This window comes from Zonotrichia albicollis, chromosome 10, assembly GCF_047830755.1.
Source record: "Zonotrichia albicollis isolate bZonAlb1 chromosome 10, bZonAlb1.hap1, whole genome shotgun sequence".
NCBI classification, from domain to species: domain Eukaryota; kingdom Metazoa; phylum Chordata; class Aves; order Passeriformes; family Passerellidae; genus Zonotrichia; species Zonotrichia albicollis.
This window is the reverse complement of record NC_133828.1, coordinates 35,232,815-35,253,906: the sequence shown is the minus strand read 5'-3', so window position 1 is coordinate 35,253,906 and position 21,092 is coordinate 35,232,815. Positions and strand designations below refer to the sequence as shown.

At 39.5% G+C, this 21,092-nt stretch overlaps 1 protein-coding gene across 12 annotated transcripts in view; it reads left to right on the top strand.

Annotated features, from left to right (window-relative positions):
* CLASP1 (cytoplasmic linker associated protein 1) overlaps positions 1-21,092 on the top strand; it is a 170,616-nt gene that overhangs the window by 108,261 nt on the left and 41,263 nt on the right. For 5 of the 12 annotated variants that reach the window (XM_074548770.1, XM_074548771.1, XM_074548772.1 and 2 more), the window contains 9 exons: positions 177-284; positions 3,800-3,862; positions 7,723-7,826; positions 10,291-10,314; positions 11,227-11,471; positions 15,045-15,108; positions 16,672-16,835; positions 17,719-17,797; positions 18,067-18,210. In XM_074548770.1, coding sequence (XP_074404871.1) covers positions 177-284; positions 3,800-3,862; positions 7,723-7,826; positions 10,291-10,314; positions 11,227-11,471; positions 15,045-15,108; positions 16,672-16,835; positions 17,719-17,797; positions 18,067-18,210 — 995 coding nt within the window. The remainder of the gene's footprint in view (positions 1-176; positions 285-3,799; positions 3,863-7,722; positions 7,827-10,290; positions 10,315-11,226; positions 11,472-15,044; positions 15,109-16,671; positions 16,836-17,718; positions 17,798-18,066; positions 18,211-21,092) is intronic. The other 7 variants (XM_074548777.1, XM_074548773.1, XM_074548779.1 and 4 more) reach the window with 4 other exon arrangements.

Genomic DNA, 21,092 nt, shown 5'->3' with positions numbered 1-21,092 from the left:
CAAACACAGCTCAGCATGTAAGGTAGTTGGTTTGTAAAGAGCCTGAGCAGGCAGCTACAAATTGTAATTACTAATGTAATAATTACCATAACTAACAGAACTGTGACTTGACTTTGAGCTTTCTGTCCTCATTAAACTTGTTCACCTTCTCTGAAACTCTCCATGCTGCATGCTAGCACGGAGCAGTCGCATCCCCCGACCCAGCATGAGTCAGGGGTGCAGTCGTGATACCAGCCGTGAGAGCAGTCGAGATACAAGCCCTGCTCGGGGCTTCCCTCCACTTGGTGAGTACATGTAGGCATTGGAGCTTTAAGGGTCACTATTTTTTTTCCTTTTTCCCTTGTTGTGATTACCCTTTCAAGACACTGCTAGGTGGAATGAGCTCTTTTCTGTCCTCTGGATTCCTGACACTCCCCGTTTCAAACCCCGTTTTTTTTCCCCCTTCTGTTTTCTTCTGCATGCTTCAATTCTGGTTCTCAGCACTTCACTGTTAGCAGGGAAATAGCTTAGTTTGAACTTTTGCAATTTTTAGTTTGATTGAATCAGCTTCTATTGGGCTGCTGTGCTTCGCTTAATAACACTGATGGAAATCTATGGGAGGGCAAGCCTGGATTTTCTAGGTCACACTGAAGTAGTTTTTGTAGCATTGTAGCCTGTTGTTGAGTGACTCAATTATTCATGATTGGATTTTCTTACAGCTAGGTACAGTTACAGTATATAATTTCTACCCTGAATCCTCCAGCAGAGATAGCAGCCCTCTTTTTGTAGAGGTTTTACAGGATAGTCAATCATCAGTTAAGTTTTACATGCTGTAAGAAGCTTTGACAGGCAGTGTAAAACCAAGGAAAGACTGAGATTTTAAAGGAGCATCATGAAACTGCAGTTAAAGTGTACAGTACAAATAGAAAATCTCATTACACTTACCATATGCAGAAGTTTTTCTGCACAATGCTGAATACAGCAAGATAGTTAATGTTTCTGATCAAATGCCATATCATATGTTCAACTCAATACATTACTTCTTGTATCAAAACTTGTCATCTCAGACATGAAATACAGTAATCTCCAGGCTCTCTTCATTTATGTAGTAATTCAATGAAGAATGGTGTTACAGTATCTATTTTGCACATAGTGACAAAATACAGTTATATGATGTAATGTGTAAATGGAAGAGATCATAAGTTTTAATACTGGAGAAGCTTTTGGGTTCAATGACTTCATTATATTGAGCTATAAAATAATCTGTTTTACATTATTATCTCAGCTTCTGCTGAGAAATGGAAGGAGTTCAACTTTGCACTCATAACTTGGTTCATAGCTCTTTAAGATAAATAGATGAACATTTTATTGATTAAATGAGGCTGATTTCATACCAGATCTAGAAAAAGGCAGTAGATCCATAACTGTAGCTTATTTTTATAGTTAACCTGCCTAGCTTTAATTTTGAATGAAGCTTTTTTCCCTCCAGCCAAAATGTGTAAGTAGGCTGGATTTCAGTATTAATTTGTCAGTGTTCTATGTCACTGCGCTGTGTTTTGTTTATTTTATTGAAAATACAGTCATTGAAATACTGCCTTGAGTCCTTGTTCTGAAAAGCAAATGCAGTGTATCAGAACCACAGTTGGTGTGAGCTTTGGACTTCTACCAGGGCTGAATCTGACTCTTACTCTAAGTGTACAGTCAGTTACAGATGTGTGTTATTCTGTTTTATTGTGAGGAAATTGTGAGGAAAGCACATTCTCATTTTAGTTCATGATTTTTAATTACCTGAAGAGTAATGCATTTCTAGAAATACATTGTTATTAAGTCATAAAGGTTACATGGGGAGGAAATATCAATGTAACAACAAAACCCAATGTAGTTGTTACCTTATTACATTTCCTTGTGTTTTCATTGAAATGCTTTAAGATCAAATATGTTCGTGAATTTGTTAATTATGTGGTGTGTAATTCATCTCAAAGAAATTTTTATTTGTCAGTTTAAGCCAAAACAGTGTGGTTCTCTGACAGTATTTTTAGAATCCAGTTAATCTTGCAATAATTCAAAGGTAATATAATCCTGCTGTTCATAGTCTGGTTTTACTTATAAAGATGAACTTGTATATTTATGAATTATATTTAGAGTAACTAAATGGAAATGACAAGATTGTTGTATTTAGTGGCATTATGGTTAATATCAGCACTGGCATCCTGTTGTTTGGGGGCTGCAGTGCAGGCATACATGTCTGTGTATCATGAGTCCTGCTTCCTAAGTTAGTAAAAACAGTCAGCCTCCTTGCAGAAATGTAGGTTTTTAAAATTTTTTTGTTATTCTTGTTTTTCCCTGGGCCTTGATCTTGCAGTGGTGTCCACAGGGGCACAGTGGATGGCTTGGGGGAAAGCAATGAACCTTAATTGTGAGGTTCAGACCATAATCCTGCACTGATCATGCAAAACTTCCATGAGTTTACTTATGATATCCATGGGATAATTCTCTTGAATAAATGCATGTGTTCTCCATGGCCGAAGGCCACATTACATATAACTTTTAGTGAAGCTCTCAGAGTCAGAGAAACCCAAAATTTTATTTTTCTCACGTTGCTGATTCCTATTTCATTATATTAGTTTTTGTGTTTATGAATGCTTTGCCTTAAACAGAACACTTAAAATTTTCTGCTGCACACTTACGTACATAACTGACAAAGCCTATTTGTATTGTAAGGTGATTCTGCTTTATTTTTTCAGTTTCTTGACAGTACTAGTTATGATGTTAAAGCAGCAAGGCCTTCAGTGAGTCTGTGGTGATGAATTGCTTAAATGAACAATCGGTTTCTTGGGTCAGTTGCTTTGAGCTGGTGAGCATGTCATTGCTAGACATAGGGAAAACTTCTTTAGAAAGACAAAATTTCTGTAATTTGGGAATGACTGGGCCCGTTCTTCATTTGCCTTCATAAAGAACTCACTTGTATGCTGAAGCCAAGAACTGAAAACCTCTCCAAAGGCATTTTGTGATTGATGTGCTGCTAACAACTGGGAACTGAAGTGGGAGCTATATTTGGCTTGGGCTCCTCTGCTACTGTGTGCACTCCATTGCTTTTAACAATTTGTATACATGTGTCGTTCTAGATGGGTGTGTGATGTGCATATTCTCCTTAGCTCTGCATGTACATACTGAGGTTCAAGAAACATGTATGCAAAATTTGTTAAAAGCAAGGGACCTTTGGAAGTAGCAACACCTGAATATGTGTGTACGTGTGTTTACCTGGAAAAGAAACCAACCCGAGGACCTGTGCAGTGGTTGGTGACCTCCCTGTATGACTCTTCCTACTTATGTGGTTACACATCCTCTTTGTTAACGTTGATTTTATTATGCATAGGCTAGAATGTTGTGGAAAAATACCTGCAAGCACAATTCGTCACCATTCCTCATGGCTTCACTTTGGGGTTTAGATCAGACACATCTAAACCCTTCTCTGTAGTTCCGTGCTCCACGTTCTCGTGACGGCCGCTCGCCAGACCTGCAGGTCTGGAACGTGACTGATGTGCATCGGGGTGTTGTTGCTGAGCTGCACCCAGTTTGGGACTGTTCCAAATGAGCTCTGTCATGCATTGTGTTAATGGCCATGGGGCAGGGGGGAGCTGCAGGCGGAGGTGGGGCTCGCACTGTCGCTGTTCCGCATCCACGCGCAGCGCCGTTCCCCGTCACTACGGAACGCCTCTGCCGGTGGCGCTCACACGCATCCCCGTTGGATTGTGGCATTTTCTGTCTCGGGTTCAATGTGTGTTAATCCTGTGGGTGTTGCCATTCCTTCTACTTGCAGCTTCTCGACGTCATTCCAGGTCCACTAGTGCTCTCTCCACTGCTGATTCTGTTGGGCAGTCAGGTGAACAAGCGCTAACTGCATGAATCCGCTTCTTAATCGTAGTCTTGTTTTACACCATCTTAACATCTGCCATTGTGTGCATCAGCCAGACTTGGCATGTGCTTCTCACCACTGCCGGGCTTTCTGTTCTGCTTTTGTTCAACGTGGCTTTTTGTTTTGAGTTTCATTTATTGGATGTTTTTAATTTTGTGCATTTTAGGAACATTGTGAACAGTGTTTAAACAAAGGGTGATCCAGGGCTTTCTCAATTCTCCTGTAAATTGGATCAATTGTGCAGCATGGGCTAAATCCTGACTGATGCAGAGTACTTGCAGATTCTTTTCCCTCTTTAGCAGTGTAGCACTTTTCAGTGCCTAAGACAGGATCCCAATGGGTTTTATCCCATTTATTACTCAATATTATGGACTCCTGTCTCTATTAATGAAAGTTCTTTGTGAGATCCCCTCCAAAATACACAAGAACAGCAAAAATTAAGCACCTGATGAGCTTTCAGAATGAACTTTGGAGCATAACACATGCTGATCCATCCTTCATATAATTCTCAAGGCCTTGCCAAAGTACATGGAAGCTTTTGAAAGAAAAAAAAATCCCTTAATTTCACTGGGCTTTGCATAATGTAACCGTTGGTTTCATGAAATGAGAAAAATCTGCAGATTCCAGTTACTTCTCTCCCACCCCTGTACTGGATTTGCTGTTATGGAGAACCTGTAATTCCTTTTAAATAAGGATATTTTACTGGGAATCTTAAAAATAATTGAATGAGGGCTGTTAGCTTCGGTACAACAGAGACTTAATTGTGGGGACAAAGATAACGTAGAAGATGAGGGGTTCAATGTTTTCTTGGAGGCTAAAATCTTATAAGGAATTTGTTATAATGAAAGTTTTTTAATTAACACCCTTCAGATAGGGAGTGAAAAATACTCTGTTTCTCATGAGTCTAGTTAAATGGCTATCACTTAATTAAAACTCTCAGAACATTTCCCTTATCATGTTACTCAACAGAAATGATGCAAGCTGATTTGAGTGGCATTTTTCAGATAACAATTTGAATTTGTAGTTAATCAAAATAATTAAAACTATTTAAAATAGCTCAGATGTAATACAGATTTAAGCTTTGTTTGCTTTTGACTTCCTGGGATAGTCACTTCATGTTTGGCTCCTGTGGTTTGGTACAATGCATAATCAAATTTTGTATGGTTACCTGTGTGCTGCAGAAGGCCAAAATAGTCTAAAAAATGGCAAAATAGGATTAATAATGGTGGTTGCAAATTTTCACCAAGTTTGTAACAAGTATAGTGAATGAATGTGGCCAGAGCATAATCTGCAGATTTCTTGCCCAGTAACCTTGGGCTTGACTGTGCTGGTTATTCCTGGAGCCGGGTGTGTTCCCAGCCCCACATCAGAGATACATTGAGGTCTCTCCTGTGGTCTTATTCCAGCACTCCAGGGTGGCAGCAGTGTCTCGGGGAGAAACCTGGAGTAACTTGGGTGTTGTAAATTCAAAAACAGTGAACAAAGTAGTTCAGAAGATTCCTGATAGCCATGGAGATAGAAGCCAGCATGCCACACTGTACTTAATGTGTTAAAAAAGCTCAATTTTGTTTCTTTATGCTGGTTATTTAAACTGATCTACAATTGAATTACTTTGTTGTTTTGTTCTTCATTTAAAAAAAAACCCCAACCAACTATCTTCCCTTTTCTAATGTAATACTAAATTTATTCAAAAACAAATGACAGTGGTATTTTTCATGCTATGTAGTTTCAAAAGTTAAAGCCAAATTTTGATCTCAGTAGCACTTGAGTAATGTAATTGGTTTGGATTTAAATATAAAACCAAGAACTTACCTCAACAGTTACAGCCCTTGTACTGTACCAGATCTCATTTATACTTAGGAAAATCCTTGTCCTCTGTACAACTTTATAGTGTATATATCTCTGTAGTGGTAGCTTTAGTTTCAGTCAGACCAACTGCATTATCATCTCTGTGCTTCTGTTAAGTGTGCACAGACTTTTCCATTTTAGGAATAAAGCACTGTTTCATCTTCATATGTGAAATTATTCTTTGACCAAAGTGCATTAAAAAAGGGGATAGTAATAACACATACAACTTTTATTTCTTTGTGAAATGTCATGATTTGATTACTTTTTGGCAGTAGTTCTAAGAACTTTGTTTCTTTTTTTTTTCCCCTTGTAATGTGTTTTGTAGAAAATGTGCTTTTGTTGTAAATCAGAAATGTCTTGTCTGGGTATGTAACTCTAAGAAACAGCAAATTTTGATAGGTATCACTTCTGTTTGAAATAAATATTAGTTTGCAGGGTTTTTTTCTTTTCAAAATACTTTGGACTTTAAAAATCTTCCCTATTTCCCCACAGTAGCTTAATCTCAAATAAAGCTTTGTAATTAGGACAGTAGAATTGGCCAGCTTCAATCTCTGATATAAATTATGCATGTCAGTGTAAGCTAATCCCTAAAAGATATTTCAGTGCAGTAGGTTCATAAAAGAGAAAGCAATAAAATTTTTGATATGCAGTATTTTCCCCAAAAAACACATTAAGCTGCTGAATACCATGTTTGGCCTCAGTTTTGAGCAATTCCACAATATGGTGCAGCAGTTTGATAAGCAGTATTTTTCCACTGTTAAATTAATTATAGATGAAGTATTAAAAGACCTGTGTGACTTGACCCCACTCTCCTGCTGCTTGATGTGGGTCAGCTGGAGGTCTCTCAAATGGGTTCCTGCACCTCGATCCATGCACCACTGAATTTGCTGGCAAAACTCCTGTTGGCATGTGTGGCTACAGGGACAGAGGTGTAACATGTGTTCCAGGAGGGATAGTCTGAGTCCTGCATGAGCAAACAACAGCCCACACAGAAAGAAAAACTTGGAATGTCATAACCAATCTTTCTGCTTATGGAGCAGAGCCAGGATCCCAGTATTTGGTACCTGATCTGCCCCCTCTAGAAGGACTCAGCGGCCAGAACCTGGCCTGTGATACTTAAGTTACTGATTCTGTCTTAGGTCTGCTGGTGGGCCTTTCTGAATTTGGCTTTTCTAAAAAAAACCTAATTTCAGTAACTTTTTTGGTAAACTGGGCAAATGATAGTAAACTAATTAATGTTAGGAGTGTAAATGGCATTTTAGACTCAATGCCATTACTTTGGATGCCATTGAGAGCTTTGCCATCAAATTCAAATGGAAAAAAGATTATATTGTCTGCTCAAAGCCAGTTTTGATATAGAGCTCTGGAATTTAAACTTCTTGTCAAAGAGAACCAGAAATTGGAGTCACTTCACAAGTGAGTTGTTAACTTAATTTTTATACTGTGAAGGTGTAGGGGTATATTCTACTGGTTAATCAAGCTTGAGACATAAAATAGACTAATCTGATGCTGCTAGTCTCACATCCTTGCCTGAGAGAAAAGGCTGCAGGATAGATGAGTGCTTGAGTATTTACATGTTCTGACACTGGGCATGGCTCTGTCTCTCTGAAGTTAATGAGAAGCTCTCTTGATTTTTGAGAGTGCCAGATTGGGATGGGCCTGTCTGCCTCTGACATTAAAATAAAACTTTGAGACAACTGAGTAAAAAGAAACAGAAAATAGATACCCTGCTTCCCATCTTAAAATAAATAAATGAAAAGTTGCCCTGAGGATCCAAAATTGCTTCCAACGCCCAACAAACAGTAGTTTATTTCTTACCCTAATGGCAGACTCTGTGGAGCTCTGGGTAAAAGGGCATTTAATGGAAAAGCACTGTGAGTTCCCAGAGTCTGTGGGGAGAACGACTGGGGCACCTGATTAGGATTCCAAGTGGATGTGAATTCATTTAACAATCCCTTTCACTGTTGTCTTTTGTGCAGACCGGTTTGGGCTCGGACAGCCAGGCAGGATGCCTGCTTCTGTGAATGCCATGCGAGTCCTGAGCACCAGCACTGATCTGGAGGCTGCTGTGGCTGATGCACTGGTAAGAGGGAAAATACAAAATGCTTCCAACTCCGGAAAGTGGCTTAAAGTTACCTGTACGTATGTTCTCCTCTTTCTAAATAGCTTTATCCTGATCATGCCAGTGTCTGATGCTGTAGAGTTACCTTTTGCTGGTTTGACTTTGGGAATACTGGCAGCAGAATGTTTTTCTTGATTCCGTGTCACTTCTCTGCAGCTGTTGTCATATAGTGCTGTGGGTTGGTGCTACAGCTGCAGGATGGCTTGAATCAGCTGTGTGCCTTTCACTTGGCTGTCAGAGGATGTGCTCAGCACTCAGGGGGTCAGAGATTTCCATCAGTCCTATTACCTGCATGAAGATTTTGTCAGAAAAACAGCATTCTCTGTTAGTGTCAATTCCTGATTAGGTTTTAGCAAGAATAAGTTTCTGCCCTTTGTTATTTGTACCTGGGTAGATACACAGAGAGCTCATAACTTGGCTTGCATGGAATCTGTACCATCTCATGCTGTTATGGTGTAAGTTGAATCGTATTTGTCTGGTTTGCTGCTAATACTTTCAAACATTCTCTGCTTTTCCTAGTAAATTTTGTGTCATTTAAAAAAATTATGTTCTCCTGTATAATCTTATTGTATCTAAGAGATACTATGGTATCTCTTGGATAGAACCCAGAAAGTGTCTTCTGCTTTTCAGAAGGCACATAAGCCTTTGTATGTACCTTGAATATTCGGGGGAGTGAGGATGTGTAGAGGCAGGAGAAATTACTGTACAGTGCTAGGTGGGTATCCATTGGTCCTCTCCAGCTGTAGACCTGAAAGAGGGAAGGATTTCCTGATGTATCTTGAAACAAATCTCTCAGAATCTGTCTCAGATGCACTTTAAGGAAGATGAACCATGCTGCCAGTGTTTTTGGTAGATGGCCTTTCTCCATTTCCTAGTCCACTTTCCCCAAGGAGGGATAACATTTTCCTTTTTGTGTCTAATTATTACCCAGCTCATGGCACCTATTAGAGTACTTTGAGAAAAATGGCCCTTTTTACAAAATTTATCTTTTAAAACAAAGGAAGTATTTGTGAACAAAGGTAGAGCAGTGTATAATGGATGGGACTGTTGCATTTAGTGGGTTGAATCACTAGTGAGCATTTTCATCACCAAATCTAACAGCTTGTGAGCCCATTTCTGCTCTCAGCACCTCAAACTTGCTACCAGAGCAGTTTAGGACCTAATTACAGACAATGGTTTGCCTGTGTAAATGAAATCAGCCTTTATCCCTGCATGTGAGCAGCTGCTGAATACAGGTTTCTTAAGGGAGAAGAGTCTCACAGTATTTCAACTGACTGCTGAGCCCTGAGATTTCTTTGGGTGTGACTTAATCTTCAGCAAGACTTGGAGTGCTCTTCAAAATATTCCAGCTTTGATGTTAAGTAACATTAAACTGAAATGTTAAAATTTTGAAGGGTTGAACACTTTAAAAGGGAAATACTTAAATCTAGCTGGAAACTAGCTGGTGCTGCTGACTTGGTTGATCAATCTGAATTTGTACAGCTTCAGGAGATGCAACACAATCTTGTTCATCCCTTCTTTCCCACCACCCCAGTTTTCTCTTCATTGCCTTCTGACAACAGGCAACTTACAAAGCCTGTGTAGGCTCCTTTTGAGAGAGTGTTGCGATGCCAGCTTTTACACAGTAACCTTGTTTTCAGAGAGTTGTCTTTTCCATGTAGTAAGAAATGAAAAGAGCTTCTCCAAAGATGGCTTCAGCCAAATCCTCAATTGAAACAAAACATGGTAGGTCATTCTGTGACCTCCACTCCCTCTGTACAATTGCAGTTGGATCCACTACTTCTGTTTGAGCTGGACTTGGCCTAAACCCACAGTGTCAATACTGGGAATCGGTGCTTGGGTCTGTCAGAAGAGCTCAAAGGGTGATGGAAACTTTGCTGTTAAGTAAGGCCTTTAAGCCAGTGGTGCCAACCAGGGGGTCTTAAAAGAAGCTAATCTTCAAAACAGTGTGATGTATGAACTGGGGGTTGAAAGAGAACTTGGCAAGTGAAGTTTATTAAGTGTGCTGTACTGTAGATAGCGACTCCTCACATCAGGATTTCTTTGCAAGATTCTAAAATGAAATGCTGCTAGTAATATGTGGGGGAAAAAGAAATCACTCCCAAAATCTCTGGTATCTTTCATTGTAGATTTCCTAAAAGTAAGAAAAGAGGTGATAAATATATATCTGTTCCTAAAAAAATTTTTAACAGATATTCTCACTTCCGAGACCCCTAAGGGAAATTGTAGCCAGTATAAGTAGTGCAACAGTTAGGAGATAAAGTCAGGCATTATTATACCCACTTTTATTTTGCAAAAACTGTATTTTTTTTTATTTGCTAAGACACATTTGCTATACGTTTTTGTTGCAAAAACAAACCCTACATAAGCTTCTGACATAATTCTCTATGCTTTTTCCCACCCTTCAATATTTTCCTGCCTACAGCTGTTAGGAGACTCCAGGAGCAAGGTACTAGTGCTTTCTTGACTTTTTATTTCTACTTTCCAACTCTCCCCGCCCTGTTGCTAACGCCCATGATACTGCATGTGAGTTAATTTCTATGCTTCAGTCCTCCAGTCCTAGTGGAAGCAAAACTCTGCTGGCTTCACAAGTCCAAGACCTGCAGGACTGGACACTGGAAGGACTTCTGTAGCAAACACTTTAGAATATACATATTTTTTTTTCATACATTATCTTGTCAACCCTGTTCTTTTAAGGTTTTTTTAAGAGGTTTTTTTGCTGCCAATTATGCTGCTATTCTTTCTGTAAGGATCAAGGCAGTCAAAGATGTACCTAAGGGAATTAGGTCCTCTAATGCCATGCTATGGAAATGAGTGGGATTTGAGTACTCAACTCCCTTAGCAGCCTCTGGAAAGAGTCCTAGTCCAGACTAACAGAGAAATTGCCATCTCCCATATCCAGTGCATTTCTAGAGTCACTTCAGTATTGATATCAAAGTGACTGGGCATGTCAGCACTGATTCTTTTAGCTGTTTCTTCCTTATCTTAATTTTTTTTAAAGTAGAGGTTGCATCGTCCTAGTATCTGCAGCAATGGAACTGACCATTATTGCCAATAGAACATATATTGTATTTAATTTCATTGCCAGTAACTTAATTCTACTGGGCATAAATACATCATTTTCATGCTGAGGAAGGCAGGCTCTCTTCCCCTGAGTCACTCAGTCTCACTGAAATCAGTGGGCTCTGTCTTGCACTGCTGTGAGAGGTAAGCAGGCAATGCATGGTGGCATCTTTAAAACACTTCAGTCACTATCACAGTAGCACTAATCTCCTTTTTAGTGATTGCAAGTAGAATGTTTTGCTTTTGCCATCGATGTAACTGTTAATAAGTTGATAACTCTGAGTTTCCCCTTTTCCAGAAGAAGCCAGTGCGGAGGAGGTATGAGCCCTATGGGATGTACTCGGATGACGATGCCAACAGCGACGCCTCCAGCGCCTGCTCGGAGCGCTCCTACGGCTCCAGGAACGGGGGCATTCCGCACTACCTGCGCCAGACCGAGGACGTGGCTGAGGTCCTCAACCACTGCGCCAGCTCCAACTGGTCTGAAAGGAAAGAGGGGCTCATAGGCCTTCAGAATCTGCTGAAGAGCCAGAGGACACTGAGGTGACTTCATGGATTTCTGGTGCCAGTAATTCATTAGGGATGGCTACAGCCAGAAGGCAGTATTGTGTACCTGCCTTGTGGAGACAGGTAGTTTCTTCCATGGCTGTGAAGGCTTTGTCTCCACAGTGTGGGATTGCAGTTAACTTTTGGAAAGGTTTCTGCATCGTAATCAGTATAATTGGTGGCAGTAGTGTAGAAAGGGCTCAGGTAAGCACACTGTCTTCTCTCAGCCTTCATTTGTCTCATGAAGACCTCCAGTGACCGGTGTTGTTGTCGCACAGTGAGATTTCCCACAGTGGTGCTGTTGTAAACATACTCCAAGGGTGGTGCCATTTTTACATTAACCTGTTTGAACCTTCAGTATTTTTCCCATGGCAATTTAGTTGGTGAAGCAAACATTGCACTTACTCTAAAATGACTTGGGGTGTGTGTTTCAAAGCTGAGATCAGACAGTGCTGGCACTGGCTGTACTCTGACTCTTTGTGAAGGCTGTGTTAGGTGTAATTATAGATCCTGTTTGTAACTCTTGAAAAATTTTATATCAGAAACTTGTGTCTTATAAATGGCGTAGTGTGTAATGTAGAGGGAAGTTTCTTAGGGCTATGGAGTATGTGTCCCAGCTCTGAAACTGCATATCATAGGAGAGGGACACCTTTTCCCCTTGCTAGAACCACATAACCCCTTCCAACACCTTCGGCACATCACGCCTTTAAAGAGGTTTTAGAATTACCCGCTAGGTCTCAGAATTATTTGGAAACTCCCAATGGGCCACAGGTCATATTAACTGGACAACTGGCTCTCAGGCCATAGACATTTCACCCTTAGTTTATAGAGAAAGTGTTTGAAATAAGTTGTTTATCTCTTGGCTTCTTTGAAGGTAACATTCACAAATAGTTGTGAATGACAATTTTATTTTTCTGTTATGAATCATATGTACTTAATTTATAGCCAAGTTTATAAGTGGTTTTTTAGAGCCTCCCTACTTGGGTTTGTGCAATTGTTTCTATTTTAAAAGGACTTCACACTGGCTGAAAAGAGTTTGATTGTTCATGTTAACAATCCAAATAAAAGTGTGCTGAGGGCTGGCCTGAAAAAGATGGTTTCTTGCCATTATAAAAATATTCTAGCACTTCCCATGATGTAATTCAGGCCTTAAATGGGAAGTGCTACAGGTTTTTAAAATGGGTAGTTAGTCTCTAGATCACAGATGATTTTTGATGTGGTCTATTTCTGAGTCTCTTAAAAGATACTTCCATCATGTAGGCTGTCTTTTTTCTTTCTCTTTAACAAACTGTCTGGAAAAACTGTGGCACCTCATTACTTCTATGAAAAAGTTGGATGAGATTTTATTTTGCCACAAAAGTGTGTGAGTATTGTAAGCAGGGTTTGGAGTGCTGCTGGGGATAGTTGCAAGGGAGGAAGCTCTGAGAAGTTTTGGTGCTGGGCAGTTTATCCAGGTCAGTAGATCTTTGCAGAAATACTGGTGGAATTAAACTCTTGATTTCAACCCTGCTGGTTGTAGTTTTTGAACTGTGCTGTCACCAGTCCCTCAAGCTAGCAAGTTGTCTTAGCTTTGATCCTGAATAATTGTTAAATCTGTCCCAGAAACTACACCTCTGTGCAGTTATTTTTTAAATTTGATACTGTGATTAGTTCTCTGTATTTCATTTTGGTTTTCTTTTGATCTGCTTCCTCCTTGGTTCAGAGTTGATCTGGTGCCTGTTCTAATGATTAGATTTTATCATCCTGCTTGTTCCCACGGCATCTTGAGAACATCATCAAGGTCATTAGTCCAAGGGGCAAGTCTGTCTTGTAATTAAACCTGATGCCTTCTGTTGTGGTGAAACACGTTAATAAGAGGTGATGATGTGGTTGGGTTTTCTTTAGTATTCTGAACTGAAAGATGGCTGATCCTGTGCTAGCTGGGATTTGCATAGCCAGAGATGTGCATGCAAAGCGGAATGGCACTTACCCATCCTCTTTGTTTTGTAGAGCTTCATGTGGCCTACTTTTTTAAGGGCTCCCCATAAGGTCTCCTCAATAAAACAAGGCAAACAAGTCCCTTAAGGAAATGTTCTTCCACTGCCTGTTGCAGTTCAGTACTTGCATTGTTACCTTGGGTCTGTGAGCTTTTAGAAACAGACATGCATATACTTGCTGACTTTATTTAACCTTTGTCCAGAAAGAAAATTCATTAGAGTAACAAACAGGGGTTCGTTCAGAGACCTGCAATCTGCATGATGTCAGGAGAGTGCTGTAGTCATTTTGAGCCTGTGCAGCCTCACCCTGAATTAAGCTGACAGCCTACTGTGATGTTGTTACAAAGACTTTTCCCTCTCTACCAGACTCTTAAACCCATTGGTTTTGTGCCCTTTTAAAATTTAATCAGCCTTTCATGCATAGATTTATTGGGGGGGAAAAAAGTCCTGTGTTTCTTAGAAGTAATCTAACATAAAGCATCCGTAGAGTACTGCCTTATTCTGGCCTGTTTGAAGATTATTTTTAGAAAGAGAGACATTGTTGGATTGCAGAATTAATGTTGGTCTGGAAATACATTCCCTGTAGTCAAAATCTTCAGTAACTCTTCTCTGAGCAGTCAGTGTTCATTTCACTAGTGGCTCTGGTTTCATTGTAACGGTGAAAAATGTCTGTTCGCATCCATAGTATGCAGGAAATGTAACCTAACTGCCTTGCTCTGGTTTCATTTGCACCATAAACAAGAAGAGCTTCTGTATTTTTTGCCAGTTTGCTTTGCAGGAAAGCTAAGACTTGAGTCAATACATTGCAGAGCTTTGGCACCAAAGAGTTCTGCATTTAACTCCAACTTAGTATCTCATGCATCATTCTTTTTTCCCCCTGCCATAAAAAGAGTACTACTGAGCTGCTAATAATGTCTTATGAATAGGAAGTTAGATTGTTCCTTGATGTAATTATCTTCTGATTTAATAGTTGGCCATTTGTTAATGTTCCTTCCATTTCTATATGTTTGGCTCCTCAATGTGCCTGTTGTCGGACTTTGGATTCAATTCTGATCTGTTAATAATCTGTGATTCTAGACTGATACTACTGAAGCAACTGGGAATTTAAACCAAAAGATGTGATTAGTATATAACCAGAAAGTTCTGATTTTACTTGAAAATTTGAAATCCTTGACACAAAGGAGACTTGAAAAACCTATGTTTAAGGTGAAAAAAATGCACAATTCAATGATTCAGCAACCTTAACCCAGACAGAAACTGAGTGCCTCCCAAACATGCACGTTTCAAGTTGTCTTCTGTAATTCAGAATGTAAAAGAAAATAAAACCAGCAGAAAATAAAATTGTCTGGTTTAAGATTTAAAAAAATAACTGTTTCTTAGATTCTTAATGTAAAAATTATGATCCCAGCAGTTAAACTGAAGTGCCAGTAAAGGCTTTGCCTAGATATACAAAGTTTTCAGAAGTGTGACCGAAGTAACATTTAAATAAAGAAGGTTAGATCTTTTAGCTGTTAATATTTATTAGCTGCTTTTTATTTTCTTTGCTGCAACTAAAACGTTGGCATTAATGTTGTGTTTTGTTTATGTGTTTTAGCCGAGTGGAGTTAAAAAGGCTGTGTGAAATATTTACTCGCATGTTTGCTGACCCTCACAGCAAGGTAAGATCACAACACCTTGGCTCGCTCTCCTGCATTACTGTGTGTGCACATTTGGCACTGTTCCAAGATGAGTGGTTTGCATTTCTACCCCTGCCATCTGCTGGGGAAAACGGGCATTTAAAAATTTCCTTGGTTTGCATTTGTTTTACAAGAGGGGGTGTGTCTCAGTCTCTTTTATGTTACTAGTAGGTGGTTACTCCATGCTGCCTGAGGAGCAGCCTGGTGCCTTTCAGAGGTCACCTCCTGAAGCCAGGAGTTCAGTTTGAGTTGCACTTCTCTAGGGTGTATTTCTGGTGTTATACAGGGAAGAGTGGTCCTCGAGGAGTCATGAGCCACATCACAGCCTCTGGGATTTGTGTGTTGTGAACACCTGAGAGCAGGTGTCTCTCCAAGACACTATTCTGCTTCTCATAATCAAGGTCATTAATACAGCTACTTTGCCTTCCTTAAATCACTGACCTTGGAAGTTAAAGGCTGTGGCATGAATTTACAGACATTTTTTAAGAAGTGGGTTGCAGAATGGGGAGGTACGACCCATAGACATGTTCAAAACTAGTGGATTTCTATGGACAGCTAAGGAGGAGCAGGGAGAAAGGAAAAGGAAATTTCATGCCCTTTTCTGAGTTTTGCTAGTTGAGGAAAACCAGTATGGCTGTGTAAAAACATAAGCAGCTGGGTTAAATGCAGTTTGAGAAAGAATAAGTTGTATAAATCTTTGTACTTCAAGACCTCTTGGTAAACCAGTTTTAATAAATGATTGTTGGGTGGAAATTCCACAAGCAGGTAGAGTAGCCTGTCACAGGTCCTGCTCAAAATGTGCATTTTTTGCCTTAATTCTGCTGTGGGCCAGCTGTCCCACAGGTCTCACTGAGATTGTAGTACCGACCTGAAGGTTCTTAATACTTTGGTTCCCCAAGGTATGTGTAGTAGAAAGGGCAAAGATGTAATTATTTGCTTGCAAAATAATTCCAGTTTCTGAGTAAGGTGGGAGTTTATTGCACACTGGGCTCAAGTATATCCTTTGTGGCAGCAGTGATCTGTCATCTTCACTGCTTTTGTAGAATTACTGATACAAACTCATTAGTTAAGGTGTAAACAGATTAACTTTGTTCATATAACTCTATATAAACATATGTTACTTTCTTGACTGATGAGACAGAATCTGATCCAAGGTATATAATAAGAGATTGTGTTTTAAGAAAATGTAAACTTTGAATGAATGTGTCTTTTACCTGTTGAGAAACTGCATCCTTGATCACTCTGTGTTCTAACGAGTGGTTTGTTTTGTTGCATGGCCTGCTTTGCCGTGGAATTCCCAACAGAGAGTAAGTGTTTCCTACCCCTTCCTTCCTTCATTTGTTACATGTGGTATTTTAATACAACACATTTTAGACATGTCTTGCCTGATTTTTTTTCCCAGAGCAATGTAGTCACTAAAATCATTCATTCATGAAACTCTTATAACAAAATCATTCTGAAACTCAGACTGTAAACCCCCTTCCCCTTTGAATATTTTTATTTTAAGAACTGCATTTCTTTTTCTGACATTTGTTTTGTTTATAGGTCTTCAGCATGTTTCTGGAAACCCTGGTTGATTTCATCATCATTCATAAAGATGACTTGCAGGATTGGCTGTTTGTTCTCCTGACCCAGTTGCTAAAGAAAATGGGAGCAGATTTGTTGGGGTCTGTGCAGGCAAAAGTTCAAAAAGCTCTGGATGTCACCAGGTAGAGTACTCAGATGGCAAATGTTGCTGAGGTTTTTTTGGATTACAGGAAGGTGTGATTTTAGAAATTCAGCCGTGCTGTGTATTTTGAGGGCTCAATCTTGATGAATATCAGAACAAAGGAGAAAAAAAGTTATGTCGCAGTGTTTCAAGTATTGAATTAAAAAGTCTCTCTTCTAAATAAATAACTTTAAAGCATAAATTTCAAAATATATAATGGATTAATTTTAGGGGTTTGTGGGGTGTATGCTCAGATATCAGGTTTTTTTGATTGTCAGGCACCCAAAAGAAATGCAGTATTCAGAATATGAATGGTGCTTTACCACAAAGTTCAGCATCTCTTTCATGTTGTTCAAACACAAATAACAGGTCAGGATGAGATCTTGAATACTAATGCAGTGCTCACACCAATTCTGTACCCCATGTCCTTTGCAAAGGATGTCCAGCCCAGGACACTATTACAGTAAAGTTGAGCTCATTCTAGAAATAGAATAGTTAAAAAGAAAAGAAAAAGTAGTCATAATCTAGGAGAAAATAATGGGGAAAAAAGAGGAGAGAGATCAAAACCAGGTATGAACCCCAAGGACAAGATAAACCAAGCTGCTTCTAGAGATAAGGGAACAAAGCAGAGTCTGAAATGAAATGGACAGGCATGCCAAGAGAAGTGTGCAGACAGTAGAGTAACCGTGTGCAAAGATGCTGATTTAGCAGTTTGCTCCAGTATTGTGTCAATAACTAGCTAATCCTTAAGCTTAGAGTTCTTCTTATTGATGGTAAAGTTACCAAGAAGAAAAGTGTGTTGAAATCTCCAATGTAAGCTTTGAGGTATTGATTTAATTTCATTTATGTTGCATTACATCTTTGCTTTTGTTTCCTTTGGACAGGGATTCTTTTCCATTTGATCAGCAATTTAATATTTTGATGAGGTTTATTGTAGATCAGACCCAGACACCAAACCTGAAGGTCAGTATCAAAAGCCATTTCACTAAAGCATCAATGTGCTTGTCTTAGCTTGTCATGTCAGGCATGCCATAAAGCATAGAACCCATGACAAGGCAATTATGGTATTATGGGCATGATATAGAAACTGAATTGGCAACTTGGAGACACGTGCCAGGAATGCTTCCTCCCCACCATGTGATTGTCTTGTCAATCTGTAGTGGGATCTGTTCCTATGGAAAAATGCATCTTTGCCAGCTGCTGAGCTTCACAAATCCCTTTGAATTTCTCAGGTCAAAGTTGCTATCCTGAAGTATATTGAGTCCTTGGCAAGACAGATGGATCCAACAGACTTTGTGAATTCCAGTGAGACAAGACTTGCTGTATCTAGAATTATAACTTGGACTACAGAACCAAAGAGCTCAGATGTGAGAAAGGTAAGCCAGGATGATGAAGTAATTGTAGTGATTATTGCTCTTCAGGAAGGAGAAAAAAAACTAAACAAACCTGTCATAATGAAAAATTCAGTAATCAGACTCAAACTTTAAAAAGCCCTGATTTTACACACCTCACTGTCCAAACAAAACTGTCAATTCAGTCCACACACAATTCCAAAGCATGTCTTCATATATTTTTTACTTGTGTGACTTTAACTACTATTAGCATACAAAAAGAGATCATGGTTTGAAAATGTGCTTTTTCTTGAGCATTCTGGAAATATCTTTAGGTTTGTATTTTGTTTAGGTGAAGGCTTTGTGCTTTGTAGACTGAAAGCTAGCACAACTTCAGTGTTATAATGTTGTTAAAAGAAAGTAAACAAATCAGTAAGCTGCCAGGGGCTCTCAGCCCTTCTCTTTTAAGTGCTGTGTGTTTATCTCTACCTGGAAAAAACTGACACAATTAGGTCAGGCCTGGGTAATAGTTACCTTGTTCTTTATCTTCTCTCCATGCAAGTGTCAGGCAAGCTAAAATGGGACAGCTAGTGATACTCATCTCTCCCAAGAGAAAAGCAAGACTTAGTTTTTTGGAGCTGGCATCTGTAACGCAATTTAAAATTACCTTTTATTTCCAGTAGGAGTTAAAGGCTTTGAGATGAACTTAGATTTAAAAATCCCAGCCAAATTTTAATAATTCCAGAATGTAAAAAATGTATGAGAACTTGACATTATATGCACATAAAATGTTGACTTAATACTAGAATAGCATGCAGTTTTATAACTTTGGAAATAATAAAATTACTTTTATTTGATTCTGATGGAAAGATTGCTGAGTATCAAATGTGCTGCCACACACATGTGTGCAGCATTATCCAGCAGCTGAAGGAAGGCTTCAAAGAAGCTGTTTGGGCGTGTGCTGTTTGCTTGCTCACATACAGATGATTGGTTCTGGGGGAAAAAGGAATAACCCCTTTTCTGAAGACTTCTTGTAGGGATTATTCACAGCACTGTAACTGAAACTTGCTTCTGTAAGATAGTCTCCCTCAGGAAAAAAGGGATACTTTAAATTCCGGACTTACATCTGGAATATGGATTTGCATTTTAATGTTTCCCTGTCCAAAGTCAGAAACAATTGATCAGGCAAAGCAGCTGCTTTGGTGTTACAGTTTAGGTGAGTCTCAAGCAGTTTATTTGGCCGCTGGGCTGTGAGGGAAGTTGTAATTGTTTTAAGTAGAAATATGCTTTGGAAAGCAAAATCTCTTCGTATTGCTCAGCAGGAGAAACATTCCACCGTTAGGGGTCATCATTGCTGCGTGCAAAGGGAAGCAGAGAGTATCTGCTGCAGCTGGAAAATTGGGTGTTTGCTGTTCCCTGTGGGCTGTGGGGGACAGGTGCTCACTGTGTGGTGTCCATCCTTCTGTCTGTTCCAATGGCTTGCACAGCTCTGGCAAAACTTCCAGCAAACTCTACCTGAGTTGTACTTGGGCAAGTGCCTGGGGCTGGCAAGAGATTACTGAATCAAAATTGTTTTTATTAAACCTGCATGTGACTTGAATTTGCCTTTGGTGCCAGTAGTTTCCAAATAAATCATTACACAGTTAAGCTAATTTAGGCTACTAAAAACAAATGCACAGGTGATCTTTATTTCATCATATCGTTGCTGTACTATGATTTTATTAAGAACATAGTACAAAGCAGAGGCTTTAGAAGAAACAGTGCAGCTAAGGATTTATAAACAATCATTGGCCATTATCTCTGTCAGGACTGTAGTTAACAGACTTATAAATTTATTATGCAATAGTGAATTGGATTATCAAGAGCCAATCTAGGTAGGTGAAATGTTCTGAAGAACACAATTAAATATTGCCATGTTTTTTCCTGGCAATATAACTTGGGGATGGGGGGGAAGTGGTACTAGTAACTTTTTAGTATCAAGATGATTCATTTAAGCATCAGAAGATTCTGCCCTTGTGGAAGGTGTTATGGTGACCTTCAAGATCTGTGGTTTTCTAAATGCAAAGCAGACCACGTCTTGTAAATACTGAGAATGGAGACAGCAGTGGAGATTATTGGGGAGAAAAATCAGTTTTGTCTTCAGGTGATTGAAGTGCCACAAGAAGTCTGTAAAAAGTGTAAAAATAGTTTTTCAATAGAATCTGGTGTTAAGACTGTCAGTGCAATGAGCTCAGCTCCTGCAGGTGACAAGAGTGCACAACATTTGTGGCATGGAGAGCTCCTGGGTGGTGCAATCCAGTTTCCAGCTGTGGCTGACTTGGTGGAGCAGTGATGCTGCTGCTCAGCTGCTTGTGGAGGCAGGGACACTTTTCCCCCAAGAAAGGAGTTCCACAGCCAATATCCTCTTCACCCTGAGGAAGTTTGAGTTACTGAATTCTACCATAATGCCAGTAATACCTGTGTGTGGTGGCCATGCTGCTCTGCCTGGGGTTTGCCTGGGAGCAGAGGCAGGTAAAGCAAACTTCTTTAGACTGGTGATGTCTGGCAGTGAGGAAGGCATGTGGCTGCTGTGTGCACCTGGCAATTAGTCATGCAAACCTGATCCTGTAATAGCAATCAAGGCATCTGTTCAAGAACAGAACTGATTAGATTTTCAGTCTATGCTGAGATTATCCTTTTGTTAGTGATGGTCTCTCCATTACTACTACTTACTATGTGTGATGGTCATGGAGGTTCCAGAGACATAGGTTTAAGGCACTGGGGAAAAAAGAACAAAAAATGTAGTTTAGCCCAAAAACGTTTTCAAACTGAATGCTACAGCTTTATTAATAACTTTGTGTTTTCTTGTGGCAGCACTTAAACACACTTAATGAGCGCACTTAACCAATCTGACACAATTTGAACTACAGCTCATGTTTTGTAACTAG